Genomic DNA, 17,695 nt, shown 5'->3' with positions numbered 1-17,695 from the left:
GTTTCTCATCCCCACATCCCTGGCGTATTTATATAATACTTGAGGTATTAATTTAAAATTTGGAGTTTTGTTTGAAACTCGGATCATGTATTTAATTTCTTATTCCTGCCCACGACTTCAAACTTTGAAATGGAAAAACAAAGTTATTTATTCAAGGTAACTTTATACACAGGTTTTGAGGGGAAAAAATATCTATTATGTGATATTAAGTATATGTAGATTGCTTGTTTCCAAAATGGCTAAGTTATTTACATACATCTATAAAACATACTATACATTAAAGTTGGGTACAGTGATTAAATCCCTGTTACATCATTTTTAAAAAAAGAAGTTCCACTTATGCATGTGAACTTTGAGCAGATTCAGGTAGTTCCTGAAAAAAAATCAAAATTGGCTACCAGTTGCTTTCATCACATGAAGAAAAACAAAAGATGGAGTTCATAAGAAAGATGGAAAATCAGCTAAAAAGCAAGTTACAATATTTATAACAGTTCTTCAGGTGGGGGCGGCAAGTATTCACTGTGATCCTGATCACAATCAGGAGGAATAGAGAACTCCTGACACTGGATCCCATTGTTGGAATCTTCCTGGTTTTTCATGAAATCTCCTGGTTCCAGGGGCAAGTTAAGTGAGTCAGGTGGAGGTGGAAATGTTTGTTTGAACTCGGTATTGTGATTTTTACAGACTTGATTGAGACAGTCCAGAGACGGTGGGAGATTGGAGGAAGCATTTGGAAGAGGAGATAGAACTGTCATAGTGGGTTTGTCACATTGGTTATTCTCCTGTTCTTCCAAATCAAGAAGTGGGGGAGGCGGTGGAAGCAGATCTGCATCATCTGAAGAGGAAACTGCAGTGCCGATCGTTGATCCACCAGGGCTCTCCTCTGATGTACCATTTACTTCATCTTTTGTTTTTTCTGTTTTGAGGGGGTTGGAATCTTCAGTGTGTTCATTTGAGTCAAACAACTTAATTTCCAAGTCCTCTGCTAAGAGTGTGCTTTTGTTTGATTTCCAAGGCATAAATGTAACAATTGATGTACGTTTTGTGGGGACTTCGTTTCCTCTAATGTTATCCATATATATGTCGGGGGTTTCACCATCAGCAAATGGAGACCTACCTGCCCAATTCTGATCACTTAAAGCTGGTTTTCTCAAACATTTCCATAGTACAATTATGATTATAGATACCAACATAGAAGTCAGAATTACGCCAATTAATATGGAAGCTATTGAATTAGCACTGGTTTCATGTGAGATAGTTTTGCTACTGGTAGTTTCTAGGATGAATCCTGGAGTAATCCTCCGCGAGCTTTTGATACTTGTTGGTTGTACAGTTGGATTATGAACAGTTGGTGGTGTTGGTTTCCTAGAAGAGGTACGGACGGATGATGGCTGTTGAGTGGAAGTATAGACAAATGGTGGCAGTCGTTTGGTAGAAGTATGGGCAGATGGTGGTAGTTGTCCAGCAGAAGTAAACACGGGTACTGCTGTCTGTTGGGAAGACATGTTGGCCATTGATACTGGTTGTCCGGTGTTGTTATAGGCAAGTGGTTGCCCAGCAGAAGTGTGTGCTGCTGGTTCTTCAGACGAAGCATGGGCAGTTGGTGGTGTTTGTTCATCAGCAGCTTTAACAGTTGGTACTGGCTGTTCCGGAGAAACATGGTTAAATTGTGTTGGTTGACTCATAGGATTCTCTGTTGTGGTTTGAGAATTAGCTGAGTTAGATAGCCTTGGTGATCTAAATAAAGTAGACTGTGGTTGCTTCTCTGTTGTAATTGCTTCTCTCTCTGAGGAAAATGTATCACTGATGTATCCACAAAACAAAATTAAGATGAAATATTTGGGATCCATTCCAGAATGTTTCCTCTTTACCAGTGGTTTTATAATGAGAGAAAGAAAGGCAGGTATTATTTGGTGTCTGGCACAAAGTAGGTAGGTACCTAATAAGTATTTATTGTTTCTAATTTAGACTTGATACACTGTGGTGTAAATAAATTCTTTTGAATATATCCTAACTTAACCTTACAACATTTGGACCTCATAGGCAATAGTCTCTTAATTCTTTCATAAGACCTGTACTTGGCTTTGCTGCCCTCCTCGGTTCGTTACATTGCAATCCTTCATTTTACCATCATACTTGTGATACACATAGGCTGTGGGTGCTGGTTCCATGTGCTCTCTATTTTTTTCTTCCTTACTGCTAGAAATACACTGATCCTGTTGCTTTGAAGGACACCAGTAATCATCTGTTACCTAATCCAAAGTCTTGATTTTATTCTTTTTTTCTCTCCCTCTCTTGACCACATTTGATGCTATTGACTATGCCTTTACTACTATCCAAGTAGCTCTTTGTGATAGTCTTCCTTTCATGTTAATCTCACTAGCTCCTGTTTTTCCCTTCTTAAATATGGGTACTTGTTATTCAGTCCTCACTCTTAGCTACTTTTCTCTAACCCTGATTGCATAAATTTTCAGCTCTCACCTATATGCCATAGCTCCCAAACCTGCACATCCAGCCTAAACTCATTAATTCCATTCCATTTACATGACTTCTTGGTGGACATTTCCATGTATATATCCTACTGTCAGCAAATTTAAAATATTTAAAACACAGAATTCATTTTCATGTGGAAACTGGCTCTCTTTATTTTCATACGGTGCTACCTTTGTTTAAGTTTTGTATGCAGAGAGTCTATTGTGTTAGTAGTCTCTACAGTATCATCAGTCTATCACTGTCTCTTTATGTTAGGATCTTATACTCTTTTTTTAAGATTTTATTTTGAGCCACAAGTAGGGGGAGGGACAGAAGAAGAGGGAGAGAATCTCAAGCAGCCTATGTGCTGAGCGCCGAGCCAGATGTTGAGCTCAGCGCGGGCTTCATGTCCTGACCCTGAGATCATGACCTGAGGCAATATCAAGAGTCTGATGCTTAGCCAACTGAGCTATCCAAGCACCCCTAGGATCTCATACTCTTTTTTTTTTTTAATTTAATTTTATTTATTTATTTGACAGAGATCACAAGTAGGTGGAGAGGCAGGCAGGGAGAGAGGAGGAAGCAGGCTCCCTGCTGAGCAGAGAGCCTGATGCGGGGCTCGGTCCCAGGACCCTGAGATCATGACCTGGGCCAAAGGCAGAGGCTTTAACCCACTGAGCCACCCAGGCGCCCCGGATCTCATACTCTTAAAGGAGTCAGTTCAACTCAGAATCCTAAACAGTCTTTGAATCTGGTTGAGTCAGTTGTTGCCAATTGGTAAAGTTGTCCCACTGCTGCTTTCATTCATTTATCGATAAACATTATCTTTGTGTCAGGTCTGTTCTAGGTTTAAGAGATACACCCCCCCCACACACACCGAGTTTCTAGTGGTAGAAATAAGTAATAAATAATTATAATAGTTTAATAAGCTTTCTCCTAAAGGTATGCAAGAGATGCACAGAGGAACCATTGCAGCCTGGGAGGCTTTCAGGGAAGGTTTTTCAGAGAAGTAAAACTTGAGCTGTCTTGAAAGATCTGTAAGAAGGAATGAAGTAAGTAAAGTATTGCAGTCAGGGGAACAGCATATGGACATGGGAAGAGAAGGCTCGTGTGTAAGTTTGGCAGGCAGGGCTTTTTGTGGGATGTGGTAGATGCTAAAACGTGAGAAGTAAGTTCCAGTTCTACTTCCAGCATGTGACTCTGCGTCTGAGTGTGCGAACTAGTCATTTCATCCCTCCTGTCTCAACTGCCTTCTCTCTAAAGTGAAGAGTTACACTAGGACAGTTTCAGCTCTAAGTGTAATATACTGTTGTGTACATCATTAGACACAATGGTAACTATTTGGCTATTCCTTAACGTTAGGTTGGTTATTAATGCTGGGTTGGTTATTAACGTCAGGGAAAGGAACATCTCAGGGTGTTAGATCCTGGTAAATCGACTAGAAACTATAGTTTTTCTGGGATTTCTAGTCCAATGTGAGAGAGATTTGATGTTTTATGCGAAGCACAGTAACAGAAGAGGAATTCCCTCAAGTTTTGCAAATAAATAGACTTTTCAGCGTATTTGAATAGTTTTCATTGTTTACTCCTCTACTACTTGGTACAGAGTGTTGGTAAATTACCCTGTTTAAGCAGAGGGCATGTGATTTATTCCCCCCTCAGTGGTCTCTTCCTTTTTATTTTCTTTCTAATACTAAAGGCCTAAATTTAAAATTTTCTCCTTTAAACTTTCCTGCATACTACTGATGAAGTAATCTTCTGAAAAACGTTTATAGTCCGCTTACTGCTCCCTGACTTCTGGGTTCCCTGCTGCTGTCAAGACAAAAAAAATTCTAAACTGAGTTTTCTTCCTTCTGGCTTGAATTTACCAGTCCTGACTCATGTCTCAAGACTGAAACTTCTCATTCAGCCAATGTACCTCTTCCCATCTTAAGTACTTTCTAGACACATGCTTTTTTCCCTAAATAGACACTTGAAATTACACTGTTTCTCACCCTCTTAGCGTATGTTCCCCATCCCCAAACTCATCCTCTTTTCTTGTCTGAACCGGTCCTCACTGGTCAGACCTCAGCTTAAATTCCCCTTCCTAAATCAAGTTCTCTGTGACTGACCACATCCCAGAGAGTTCAACCATTCCCTGAACCCTCCTAGGTCTTGTCTTTATGGTTCCTTAGATAATTATTCATGGTCCTGCCATAGTCACATCTTTATTCTCTTAAATAATTGTGTTATTTTTTTTAAAGATTATTTATTTATTTATTTGACAGAGATCACAAGTAGGCAGAGAGGCAGGGGGAGGCAGGCTCCCCACTGAGCAGAGAGCCCGATGCGGGTCTCGATCCCAGGACCCCTGGATCATGACCCGAGCTGAAGGCAGAGGCTTAACCCACTGAGCCACCCAGGTGCCCCTGTGTTATTTTTTAATTACTTTTAACTTGCACATTTTCTTTTTATTATCCCCACCCATTCAAACAAGAACCTTGAAGAAAGCAAAAAAGAAACAAAAATTTTATATAGAACACATTCTGTGCTGTACTCTCTCTCGTGTTTTAATAAAAACTTTACTTCATTTAACCTTTAAATGATCATGAGGAAGATGAAGGAATCCTTGATTTACAGATAAAGACACGAATTCACATGGATTAAGAGTTTACCTAGAGTGCCTGAGTGGCTCAGTCAGTTAAGCATCTGCCTTCAGCTCAGGTTATGATCCTGGGGTCTTGGGATCGAGCCCCGCATCAGGCTCCCTGCTTAGCAGAGAGGTGCTTCTCCCTCTCCCTCTGCCTGCCACTCTCCCTGAGAGTGCTCTCTTTATCTATCGAATAAATGAAGTCTTAAAAAAGAAAAAAAGAGTTTGCCTAGTGTTCTATCACTTTTATATATTTTAAATCACAAGTAAGGAATTTGTACCCAGGGGCGCCTGGGTGGCTCAGTGGTTAAGCCGCTGCCTTCGGCTCAGGTCATGATCTCAGGGTCCTGGGATCGAGTCCCGCGTCGGGCTCTCTGCTCGGCAGGGAGCCTGCTTCCTCCTCTCTCTCTCTGCCTGCCTCTCTACCTACTTGTGATTTCTCTCTGTCAAATAAATAAATAAAATCTTTAAAAAAAAAAAAAAGGAATTTGTACCCAGCGCCATCTGATTGACAAGCATGTATTCTTTCTCCTCCCTAAACTGCCTTGGGTTTTGATTCCTTTATATCTAAGTGCCATATATCTTAAGAGCTCAGGAAACACGTAATCTGTATTGGGTTTATGGTTCCTTTCCATTTCACTTTTTCACTATTTATTAATACTTCTGCCAGCATGTAAGTAGAGAAGATAAATCTAAGTTGTTAAATTATGCTTGTTATCCATTTTGCAAAAGGTTTCACAGGAAAAAAATAGAAACTTTTGGCATAAATGTGGGCATTTGAATCATCTCTATATGGTTATCCATGTGCCATTCCTACTTGCTATTCTTACAGATTTCCACCACCCCCAAAAGTCATTCTTCAGGGTTTCACTTTAGTTTTTTTAAAAATGCCATCCAAAGCAACAGAAAATATAGGCCATGAATTATCTTCAGCCAAAAATGTTTCCTCTTTTATGACTTCACTTAAAATTTAAAAAACCCACACAGTTCCTCTTTTCAATTCACTAAAAAAAAAGCACTAGAGAAGGAAAGACCCTGAACAGGAACATGATTATAAACCATTTTAATTTGTAAGATCAGTTTTGGTAAGTTCATAACCTCTTTTGTCAATAGGAAGGTCATGTGAGATTTTTCTACTTGTCATTTAGGGTTACAACAATCTCAAAACCAAATTCCATTTTTTACCTCTTCTGTCTCTTCTTCCCACTCTTCAGTTAGCTGTCTACCCTCCAAGGGTCTGCTACATTAGAATGCTAGAATCTGTATTAGATTTCTGCTATGACAAATCAGAATAGCCCAGAAAAGAGAGAGCAGGATTTAAAAGAGGAATATATAAGGGGCATAATAGTGAAGAAACTGACATTTTTCTAATTCAGAGAAGTGAGGCCAGTGTTATGAGCAGTGCAGAAAGTTATTTAACATATGTATATATTTTTTAAATATATAAACCATGTATATCTGAAGTACCAACATTTCTTCTTCAGGGAGAGAAGGTGGAAAGAACAAACCATATGGGGGAAGTAGAAAGGAGAAAATGTAAGATAATATTAAATGAAAAGGGAGTGCAAAGAAATAAAAAAAAATAAAACCAAAGAGAAAAATAAAGCAGAAATTATAGTAGGCAGCCAATATATGGAAAAGGGGAAGGTCAGTGGACTAGAGAAGGTATTGAAGAGTTAGTGAAAAGCTGAAGAAAAAGTGGTAACTATGTAATTAGCAAGAAATTGGGGTAGGTGATTAAAGTGGAAGAGTTGGGCAAAATTAGAAGTTGGGGGAGAAGATTGAAGTAGATGGAAGAAAGAACCACAGAGTGCTGCTCTCTGTCACTGAACAGGATTTGTGGACGTAGGGAAGGAACAAGAGGAGCTGTTTTTCCATGATGGAGGACTTGACTCACCCATTTTCTCAAACTCACTAGGCTTTCATTTCAGGTTCTCCTGTCTGTTCTAAGTATTCTTAAGATTCTCTCTTTTTATTTCTTTCTGGCACAATTCAGAACATAACTGCTAATTATTCTAAAGAACCCAGACATATTCTATATAGCATTTTTCTAGAAATCCCTTAGTCTGCTGCTCAGGCAAATCCCACATTGTCTACTTTTGTATGGCAGTATTTTGCTCATTATTATAGGTTGGCACTTTGAGGTCTAAATCTGTGATTTTGGTCCTCTGGCTTTTCCTGAATATTTAAAAATGTTTTAAAAGACGAAGGAAAACATCAACTGTGTTTTAACTAAACATCTTACAGGCAATTAACACTGAAGGTAGGAGTCCTTATGTATCAGACATGTTCTCATAAATATGATGCATAAATATGTAAAGGGTACAGTTAAGATTGAATCTGTTAGAAGGAGTAAAAAGAGATTAACCTTGAACTCTTGATAGGAAGCATTTGGTGACTTTTATCGGTATTAGCTACCATTTACTGAGCACCCACTCAGTGTTAGGTACTATTCTATTTTAACAAGCAGAATAGATGTGGTATAACTTGCCAGTGTCCGAGTTGTAAATAGAGGCAATGATCAAGAAATCATGTCAGTCATACACAAGAGCCCTTTCCTTCTGGTATATGTCACTAAACATGCTGCACTGCCTTTCGTAGTAAAATCATGAAGCAGGGGGCACCTGGGTGGCTCAGTGGGTTAAAGCCTCTGCCTTCGGCTCAGGTCATGATCTCAGGGTCCTGGGATGGAGCCCCACATTGGGCTCTCTGCTCAGCAGGGAGCCTGCTTCCTCCTGTCTCTCTGCCTGCTTCTCTGCCTGCTTGTGATCTCTATCTGTCAAATAAATAAAATCTTAAAAAAAAAATCATGAAGCAGAAATGCTAAAGCATAAATGAAGGAAGGAGATGTGAGCTCTCTGGGAACAGATACGTAAGTAACTTTGGGAGGCAGTCTTGAGTTAAGGGGTAGGGAAAAAAAGACTACCAGAAAACCAGGTTATGCCTGGTTATGCAAGGTTATGCCTCTGATTCTATGAAATTAGTTATGAGAATTTTAAATGGTTAGCCTATAAGCTATCATATATGAAATGACTTTTTAAGATCAGACATTGAAAGGATTCAGATTTATATTTAACAAATTTGAACTTACTCAGAATTCATAATTTTCTTCTCAGTAGAGTTATATAGGAATTAGTTGAAAAACACAGGTACTATTACACTCCAAATTTTGAACTGGCCCTTTAAAAATATAGAGAGACAAGTCTTATCTAAAAAAGAGATAGAAATCTTTATTTCTAACTTAAGTAATAGTTACTTAGAAAAAATCCAAAGTGGACTTCTATAAGGGAAAGTCATAAATATTTATGAAATGTTGAAATAGAGTATCACCCAGTATAAATTTATATTCTGCGATATTGTAAGTCTGTGTAAACTAAACTCTTGGCAGTTTTTATTTGGAGGGTATTTACTTTGTAACTGCCCAGTTTACTCACAGAGTAGGCATGTTGTATGCAGATTAGAAATTTTCTATTATTTATCCTGTGAGTGTTTTTTCCCGTATCTATTTTATACTACTTACCAATAGCTCAGATAACAATGTATTGCTTGAATATGTAGGTGATATGAATATATGTATACATTTTATCATAACAGTTTCGTCTTAGCTTTAAAAATGAGACCTATTTTCCTATAACTATTATTACTAAAATATAAAATGCTGTTTGTATTAAAAAATGATAATTGAGTACCTTATCTAATCTCCTTTGGTTTCTTTCTTAATTTAAGTGAATGTGACCATTTTTACCATAGAAACTAAAGGGGATTAAAAAATAACTTGAATCTATGGATTATGTTATATATGGGACAACTTTATGGAAAGCAAGTTAGAGGGTTTTTTGGTTGTTGTTTAAAGATTTTATTTATTTTATTTGACAGAGATCACAAGTAGGCAGAGAGGCAGGCAGAGAGAGAGGAGGGGAAGCAGGCTCCCTGCTGAACAGAGAGTCTGATGTGGGGCTCCATCCCAGCACTCTGGGACCATGACCTGAGCCGAAGGCAGAGGCTTTAACCCACTGAGCCACCCAGGTGCCCCGTAAGCTAGAGTTTTTAACAGTTGGTATTTGGGGATTGTAAATTCAGTCATGTCCCATGGACTCTAATTTTATTTGTCACCTTTAGCTTTCTCTGCCAGGGTTACAGTTTATTGTTTATAACTACAGAACTAAGGCTGACTAACCATTGAGATTGAACAAAATTAAAAGGGCTGTATCATACAAACCATGCTGAAAATTTTTCTTCAAGGCAAGCTCAACATTGCATATTTTTTAATTCCATGCAACCAAACTCCAAAACCTGCCCTAGACATCTTTAGACTAGCAGAATTTAAGTTGAAAACACTAACAACATCTTAGTTTTAAAAATAAATTTTATATAAAATAAAGATCAAACCAGATTGCCTGTGTGAAAATTTTCTTACCTCAGCTGTTAACTTCTTTTTGCAGAATGCTGAGTTCTTGTTCTATCTGGACATTTTAGTGATTTGGCTAAGAAAGCAAAAGGGGTGGTTCAGTTCAGATTAAAAATGGTCCTGTAGCAAACTGAAATGCTTTCTGTAGAAAAAAAGGAAGTTTATCGATAGTTGGTTCCGGAAGTGCAATAAGCCGCAAAATGACTAAATAATGCACTACTTGAACAGAACTTATTTTGAAACACAGTTTGCAGCTTTATGATTTGAATGCTTATAATTAATGTTGGTAAGTGAACATTTGAGACTCTCTAGTAATGTGATTATATAATTTAAATACTTAGAATAGTACTTTAGAGGGGAACCTACGTATTCTCAGGCAAAAACTGCCAGTGGGGTTATCACCCAAAGTGAGATTTCTTCTCGTAAGAAGCAAAAGATGTGTTCTGTTTACTCGATCACCTTAGGCAAGTTGCTGTGCTTCTGAGTCATCATTTCCTCCTCTGGAGGAATATTTCTCTTATTGAGCTATTGTGAAGATTAAGTAAGATAACGTGTATAAGTGCCTCACACACGGTAGGAAGCCAGTAAATGTTAACATTATTTCCTCGTACATAATTTAGACAAAGCCCAGGTAAAAGTGTAATTAAACTTTTCAGACTGAGTACTTTATAAATGATTTTGGAGTTCCAGTGCGCAACTCTTTGATTACCCACAGAGTAGGTACTTCCCAGTGGAAGGTAAAATAAATTGGGAATCATGATTTAAATGAGTCAACTAAGCAAAGTACATTGAACAGAGAATGAGTTAGTCTGAAGAAAAATTTCTTTGCACAAGTCTCCTTCTAGCCTCTTTCCTGCTCTGAGAAATGGAAGTTGTATTTCCTAATTTGTTGTGGGTTTAAATAAATGTGAAGTGCCTAGCATAGTGCCCTTTAGAGTAGATACCGTAAGTATTAAGCCTTACCCTGCTTTTCGTGATCACTGCAGAGGATCATGGACTAGCAGTGACTAGTTCTTAACATCAAAGTCCTTATACCTTGGTACAAAAAGAATATAATCAAAGCACTGTGAACTTTTGATTTACTACTTTAAAATCCCTGAATTGAATATGTGAATCATAACTCCTGGAATAGAAAACAAAAGTGTTCTTTTGTCAAAAATAACTTAAAATTTGAACTCAAAATTTATCTTAACCTGTTAAGATATAAAGGAATCACTTCTCTTTGTTCATGAACTATCATTGGATAGCATCATTCTGAGGGCGTTAATTAGTGAGTGATGAATTTTAAATACTCTTGCAATAGAAGCTTTATTTTTTTGTCAGAAAATGTGTATGTTGAATATGAAAATACCTACCTAGCTAATGTCTTATTTTTTAAAGGACACTTTTAATTTCCTCAGGTAAGTATATATGACACTTGACTCCATGAGTGCTTTGTGTTATCACTATTTGCTCTAATACACAATCTCAAATTTTTAATTGTACAAGATGGGAGCTCTGCCCAGTTTCATTGCCAGTGTGGGCCTTTCTACTCCTCAGAAGATAACCTGATGTCACCATGATTGGCAATGAGTGTTCTCTTGCTTCCCTTTTTACTTTTTTGACATTTAGCTTTATCTGAATAATATTATAATTTCTTTAACAAATTGGTAATAAACTGATTATAAAATTGACTTTTCCCCTCCCATTTTAAAATATAACCTAGATCTTTCAAGCCATGGTACCTGTAAAAAGTGATTTTGATGACCAAGAGCAGTATTAATTAATACAGAATTAATGCAAAAATTACCATTGCTTGGAGGTTACTCCATTGCAGCTGAATCACAAAGAGAATTGGTGGGAATTAGATAATGGCTAGTTTTAAAAACTCTTCAGATGACACAATCAGGATGGGAATCACGAACCTAGAAGGGAGGGGAAGAGTGTGACCATATTTGGAAAAATATATATAAACTCTTTTCTTAAATGGCTAGCATATTGCCCAAAATAAATGCTTAATAAGGGATGAGAATTTTTTAATGTAGCTTGGGGTTTTTTCTGCCTTTTTTTTTTTAAGATTTTATTTATTTATTTGACAGATCACAAGTAGGCAGAGAGGGCAGGTGGGGGGTGGGGGTTGGTGGGAACAGACTCCCCGCTGAGCAGAGAGCCCAATATGGGGCTCCATCCCAGGACCCTGAGATCATGACCTGAGCTGAAGGCAGAGGCTTTAATCCACCGAGCCACCCAGGTGCCCCTGTAGCTTGGTTTTTAATTAGTATGCTCTGGATCAATTTTAGTAGATAGCTGGAACGTCTCTCAAACCAACTTTTGTAATATATCTAACTGAACGTGGAAGTCTTAATTTAAGTTTAAGTCATTATTTTACTTGAACACAGTTTCTTGAAAGGTTAAACAGTTCCTTGGACTATCCTGTTTTCCCAGATGAGAGCGAACATACACACATCTTTCCTTTGCTCATGTCACATTAGATAGTTTAAAAAAAACAAACAAACAGTAAACCATCATTTATTGGGCCGCTTGGCCCCTTTGAAATCAGAGAATTAGTCACCCTTTGGATATTTGCTATAAATCTTCCAATAAGCAGTATGTGTAGAAGTACATTGCATTTAAACAGTAAGATGTGCTTTACATTTACACTTGGGCTTCTGTTATGGCTACAGTGTCATCTGTTTCAATTAAGCTCTTTTACTTATTGATCTTTACAGTGTGTTCCCTAATATAATAAAGGGAATACAAATATATGTAGTCAGTTTTATTCTAATGAGTCTTAATTTGTTATACAAAATTAAACGTTTTAATTAAATATTTGTAATAGAGAAACTCTTCTGTGTGCCATACATAAAGATGAAAACATCTGGCATAAAATTGCTGTGCCGGTCTATGAGCTGGTCCAGATTCTGTCACATTCAGCAAAGGTACTGTTAAACTACAGTTCAACTCTATACATTAGGAATTTGGCTTCCATTAGATGTTGAAGCATATACTTGCCTCTGAGGACACACTAAAACTCTTCAAAGTTGAATTATATTCAGACGAAGATCATCTAACTACTGTTGCTGAACAGGAAATGTTTATTTAATTGTCCCTTTCTGCCTCCATTAGTTAGTCCTTCAACTCGCCTTTAAAACCTTCCTACATTCTTGAGTGTTTGGTTATTTGCTTTTTAAAATATTCAGTGTCAGGACAAAAGTGCACAGTTTAAGTAATTGAGAAGAAGGTGGGCAGACTTCTCCCCTTCTCACCTGCTTGATTCTAAATTGCAAGGCTGCCATGTCAGCAGCTTTGACTGCCAGACCAACATGTTGGCATTGAACATCAAACTGATTTCATTTTTTACTTCATAAACTTTCTCATTGCTACTTTGCATTTTTCTTTACTAAAGCCCCTGTTAGTTAGTGAGTTTTTCAGTTCCTCCTTCATCTTTTCTTTCCCTTGTAGCTATGAGTGTTCCAGTAGATTGCATCATTAGGTTGGGCCCTGTGAGCTGGTGTGTTCTTTTCCAAGTGTCTGAATCAGCAGGCCAGAGACCACTGCTTGCCAGAAAATCACCATTGCTTCTAGGCTGACGCTTGCCTATTTGTTTTGATCGTCTGAGAGATGAGACTTTGTTTGCCAGAACTACGGTTGATAGAAATAGAAGGGTGCAGATAAGGAAAAGCACTGCAATTATAACCAAGCAAATTAGCATAGCCATTTTGTTGTTGTTTTCATCACAGACTTCTTTTTTGAAAATTTCACGGTGACCTTTGGTTGTGTTTTCTGTGCTCTGTACTGTTGGAGAACTGTTCGTGATGAGCAAAGGTATATAAAGCTCCAGTTCCGATGGAGGCGTTAGAGATGGGACCTCAGAGGATGTTGCTATTTCAGTCCTGTTTATAGCGTTACCTCTTTTATCTACTTCAGAAGTTGTAGGGCTTGTGTTAATGTTTTCATTTTGCTTTCTGCCCGGCTTATTTTGAATATCTGGATCCCAGACTGTAGTACTGTTAGCCCACAGATGGGTGTAGTTTGCGTTTATTCCAGGAGACCAGGAAAAAACCATTGTCATCAGAAGGGCAAAATGCAGGTAGAGTCCTGTGTGTTCCATGTCCGTGAATATGCTGGAAGTCTGTTGGGATAGCAGTATAATTGGTTAATTTTGGAAAGATTAAGGGTTCCTGGTTGCTCTGATTATACTTAAAAATCGGACAGCTGGTACCTTACAAGTGAACTACAAACTTGTGCTTAATATTTGCTATTTGTTTGAATTTCTTCTCAACTGACTTTTTTCCGTTAGACTGTGTATAAAGAAACAGTTTAATTTCTGTTGTTCTCGTAAATGCTAGAAGTTAACATTATAAATAACTGTGAATCATTTTAAACTGAATTCTGTGGTTTTATATAGCTTTCTCCTCGCCAGGCATACTAAACTTCAGCTTTGAGTCAGATACTTCTGCTTTGCTTTTTTGATTCCTCCTTTTTTTTTTTTTTTTTGGGCCCCCAACCATTTAAGGATCTTTCTGGCAGAAACTCCCCACCCTCTAACAAATGTGTCATCAGTCTTTATAGTAAAGGAGAAATGTGGCCTTGAGCATTTTGCTTCATGTATGAAGAAAAGGCAAATGGCTTTTTTTGGTTTTTGTTTTGGGATCAAGAAAGGAGAACTATAGCAACCAAAGGAAATGGATTTCAAATAGGAATTCAAGGTGTTCTTTTTTTCTTGCTGGGTGTTTATCTTGAAGCTTAGAATAAAGCTGGTACTTACAAATATACTCCCGGTATTTGTGAAATCATATGGTGGTGGTTCTCTCTTTTCACCTGTATATCCCCTAACTTATTGTGGCTTTTTTAAAAGCAAAGGCATGCCAGATTTCTTCTGAACAATCTCAGAAGTTAAACAAAAGTGACTTTTTTCATCATCATTTATGCCTCGCATTTTTTTTTATTACTATTTTGACATAATTTTTTTTAAGATTTTATTTATTTATTTGTCAGAGAGAGAGAGAGAGAGAGTGAGCACTGGCAGACGGAAGCAGAGGGAAAAGCAGGCTCCCTGCCAAGCAAGGAGCCTGATAGGGGACTTGATCCCAGGACGCTGGGATCATGACCTGAGCCAAAGGCAGCTGCTTAACCAACTGAGCCACCCAGGGGTCCCAATTTTGACATAATTTCTTTTTTTTTTTTTAAGATTTTATTTATTTATTTGACAGAGATCACAAGTAGGCAGAGAGGCAGGCAGAGAGAGAGGAAGGAAAGCAGGCTCCCCGCTGAGCAGAGAGCCCCATTTGGTGCTGGATCCCAGGACCCTGAGATCATGACCTGAGCTGAAGGCAGTGGCTTAACCCACTGAGCCATCCAGGCGCCCCTTGACATAATTTCTTAAGATAAAAATTATACAGGGGCACTTGGGTGGCTCAGTTGGTTAAGCGACTGCCTTCGGCTCAGGTCTTGATCCTGGAGTCCCTAGATGGAGTCCCATATTGGGCTCCCAGCTCCATGGGGCATCTGCTTCTCCCTCTGACCTTCTACCCTCTCATGCGCTCTCTCTCTCTCTCAAAAATAAATAAATAAAATCTTTAAAATAAATAAATAAATAATACAGCAAAATAGAGAACATTAGGTTTGTGGGGATTCAGACTATGGGAATGGGAAGTCAAGGCAGATCATTAAGTCTCAACATATACATAAAAAAGACGAATTTTAGTTTCAGCTTCAAGCTCCTTAGAAGGCATTACAAAAGGGGACAAGTCTGTTTCTAATTCTCATCCACCCTGTGGTTGAAGATTTAAATAGAACTGGAATATCTGTTCTAGGTACTGATAAGCCAGCAGAAAAGATTTATTGCCATTATCAAGTCATCTCTTTTATAGTAATATTCTGTTCATCTGAGCTACTTTTGTAGACTGTTTTATGTTAGCATTAAATAGAAGCAAAACTAGATTACTCTCCTGAGATTTACTCAGTAAAATTACCTGTTTAAGAACTTTATTTTAGAGAAGTTCTTCTCCAACTTGAATGTGCATGGGAGTCTTTTTGTTGTTATTTTGTCTGTTTTTAATTGGATTCTGATTTTGTAGGTCTAGGAGGGAACTGAGATCCTCTATTTCTAACCTCCTCCCAAGTAAGACAGATGCTGGTGCTAGTCATACTTTTTTTGAATTTCAAGGTTTTATTAGAATTAGTTGTTATATGTCATTGGATAAAATTTTTGTGCTATTGATAATACAGACATTGAAAATAACAAATGTGATATGTTGTTGTACGAACAAAAGTAGCTTATAATAAACAATGGCAAATGGAAACCAGCCACTGAAGTACTATTTCCTAAAGGAAAAAAACCTTTATTATGTGTTCTGGAATTAAGATGACTTTTTAGATTATGATCTTTAATAGACAGTGAAGATATTACACACTGACTTCCATATAATAGTGTTCAGCTTCAGTTTTTAAGTTGAATAACATAAATCTTGGTATACTTTATGATTCTTTCACTAAAGAGAAATACTTTAAATTGGGTAAATAGGTAATTTCCATCTTTTCCTACTAGACTAGATTTCTGCATTCCATGATAAAATGATTTCAAGTGGGTTATTCTTACCCCGTTAGTTCATTAACAATGTAGTATACATCATGGAACTCATACACATTTTATCAGTGCTTACCACGGGGTAGATAATAGGCCTGCTGTTGATTGTCTGCAGCCAGATGTACTGTCATCCCAAATAAACAAACTGTTAACAAAATGAGACTTTCTCTTGCCCTTACAAATGCCTGAGAATAGAAGATTGTCTCTGCATCCCCAATTTATGCCATGGAGGCCAGGTTACATTATCAAAAGTTTTCTTTATCTGGTCATTTTCAATAAAATTTATAATGCCTATGCATTTATAATGAGAACTTTATTTTTTCAACTTTTTTGGTAACGTAAAACTTTTTAGTTCACTCTGGAGTCTAAACTCAGATCCTTCCTAATCGTGATAAAAACTATGTTGATGATAAATCTTTCCATTTCTAACTTAAATGTTACTTAATAGGACAGAAAAAAAATAGCATACATTTTCAATCCCTTATGATTCTACTTTGTTAGTAAGATTCTTAGGTACTCTTTGAAAGCACTTCCTCGAACACTAGCTTGTACAAAGTTACGCGTGAAAAGGCGTAAGAAAAGCCAAATATATATGACCTACCTTACAAACTCTTGGTCAAAATCTGATTATAACCTGATTTTAATAAGCCACTTCTTTTCTTGTCTTGAAGCACAGCTTCCAAGTAATTTAAAGCAGGATAGACTTGGAGAATATGAACCTTAAAGTAAATCTGCAGTTTAAAAAAAAAGTGTATGTACAGCTAGCTTTCCACTTTTAAAACCAAACCACAGATGACACATTTCCTTTCTGCTGCAACTAAAGCACATGTCACAGGGGGGAAAAAAACAAGGAGAAAAAAAAAAAAACCAAAAGTCCTGTCCAGTTGGCCGCTGGCATGACAGGAGGCTTTGTATAACAAATCCCCGCCCCCAGGGCGGGGAGGGTTTTCCGCTCAGTGCCTTTTGACCTTATGCTCATTATATATGCCTGCGATGTTCTTTTGAATGACAAGAAGAGGGAATGGTATTTTTCCTGCAGCATTAAAATCCCTAAAAATTTTATTTGTGTACCACAGAGTGATTTGATGATATAAGTTTGGAGACCCGGGGTATTGGTCAGATAATAGAAACAGTGAAATACACAACCAGCATCTCAAATTGTGGAAGTACAACAGTGATTTGAGAAAATATCTAGTAAACATAGATGATATGGGGCAGAATAAGTTTTTATGTGGTTTAGTGTATACACACACAGACACACGTACACACGCTTTCCCCTCGAATGTCCTATCATCACTTCATATTCAGTATGTCTGAAATGGACTTGGTTTTCTCTCCAAAAGTTACTGCCCCTGATGAGCCCTTTTTGTTCATGATAGCAGCATTCTTTGTGATCTCAGAGGCTTGGTATCTGGCAAGTCCTTTTAATTCAAGTCCTTTCTTTCAGCCCTGGTTGGACCTTGGATCATGTTGGTCCTTCCTTCATATTCTCGAATTGATTTTTTTCTTCACGGTCATCAAAGTATTCAGCTCCTTATTAGGCCATACCTAGACTACAGTATCTTTTTTTTACCAGCTCCCAGCACCTCATAGAGCTTTTATGTATCACTTCCTTTGAT

General features: G+C 37.6%; 3 protein-coding genes across 9 annotated transcripts in view; 1 reads left to right on the top strand and 2 right to left on the bottom strand.

Moving 5' to 3' along the window:
• Nucleotides 1–17,695, top strand: part of NF1 (neurofibromin 1) — a 252,514-nt gene that overhangs the window by 189,012 nt on the left and 45,807 nt on the right. The gene's annotated exons all lie outside the window — the stretch shown is intronic.
• Nucleotides 124–9,641, bottom strand: EVI2B (ecotropic viral integration site 2B). Its single transcript, XM_059149028.1, has 2 exons — nucleotides 9,518–9,641; nucleotides 124–1,865 (listed from the first exon to the last, which is right to left on the bottom strand). Exon 2 carries the CDS (start codon nucleotides 1,848–1,850, stop codon nucleotides 483–485), a length of 1,368 nt encoding a protein of 455 aa, XP_059005011.1. The 5' UTR covers nucleotides 1,851–1,865; nucleotides 9,518–9,641; the 3' UTR covers nucleotides 124–482.
• EVI2A (ecotropic viral integration site 2A) lies at nucleotides 12,001–16,913 on the bottom strand. Its single transcript, XM_059149030.1, has 2 exons — nucleotides 16,678–16,913; nucleotides 12,001–13,619 (listed from the first exon to the last, which is right to left on the bottom strand). The coding sequence occupies exon 2, from the start codon at nucleotides 13,596–13,598 to the stop codon at nucleotides 12,900–12,902; it is 699 nt and encodes a 232-aa protein (XP_059005013.1). The 5' UTR covers nucleotides 13,599–13,619; nucleotides 16,678–16,913; the 3' UTR covers nucleotides 12,001–12,899.

Source organism: Mustela lutreola, chromosome 15, assembly GCF_030435805.1.
Source record: "Mustela lutreola isolate mMusLut2 chromosome 15, mMusLut2.pri, whole genome shotgun sequence".
NCBI lineage: Eukaryota > Metazoa > Chordata > Mammalia > Carnivora > Mustelidae > Mustela > Mustela lutreola.
This window is presented reverse-complemented; position numbering and strand designations above follow the sequence as displayed.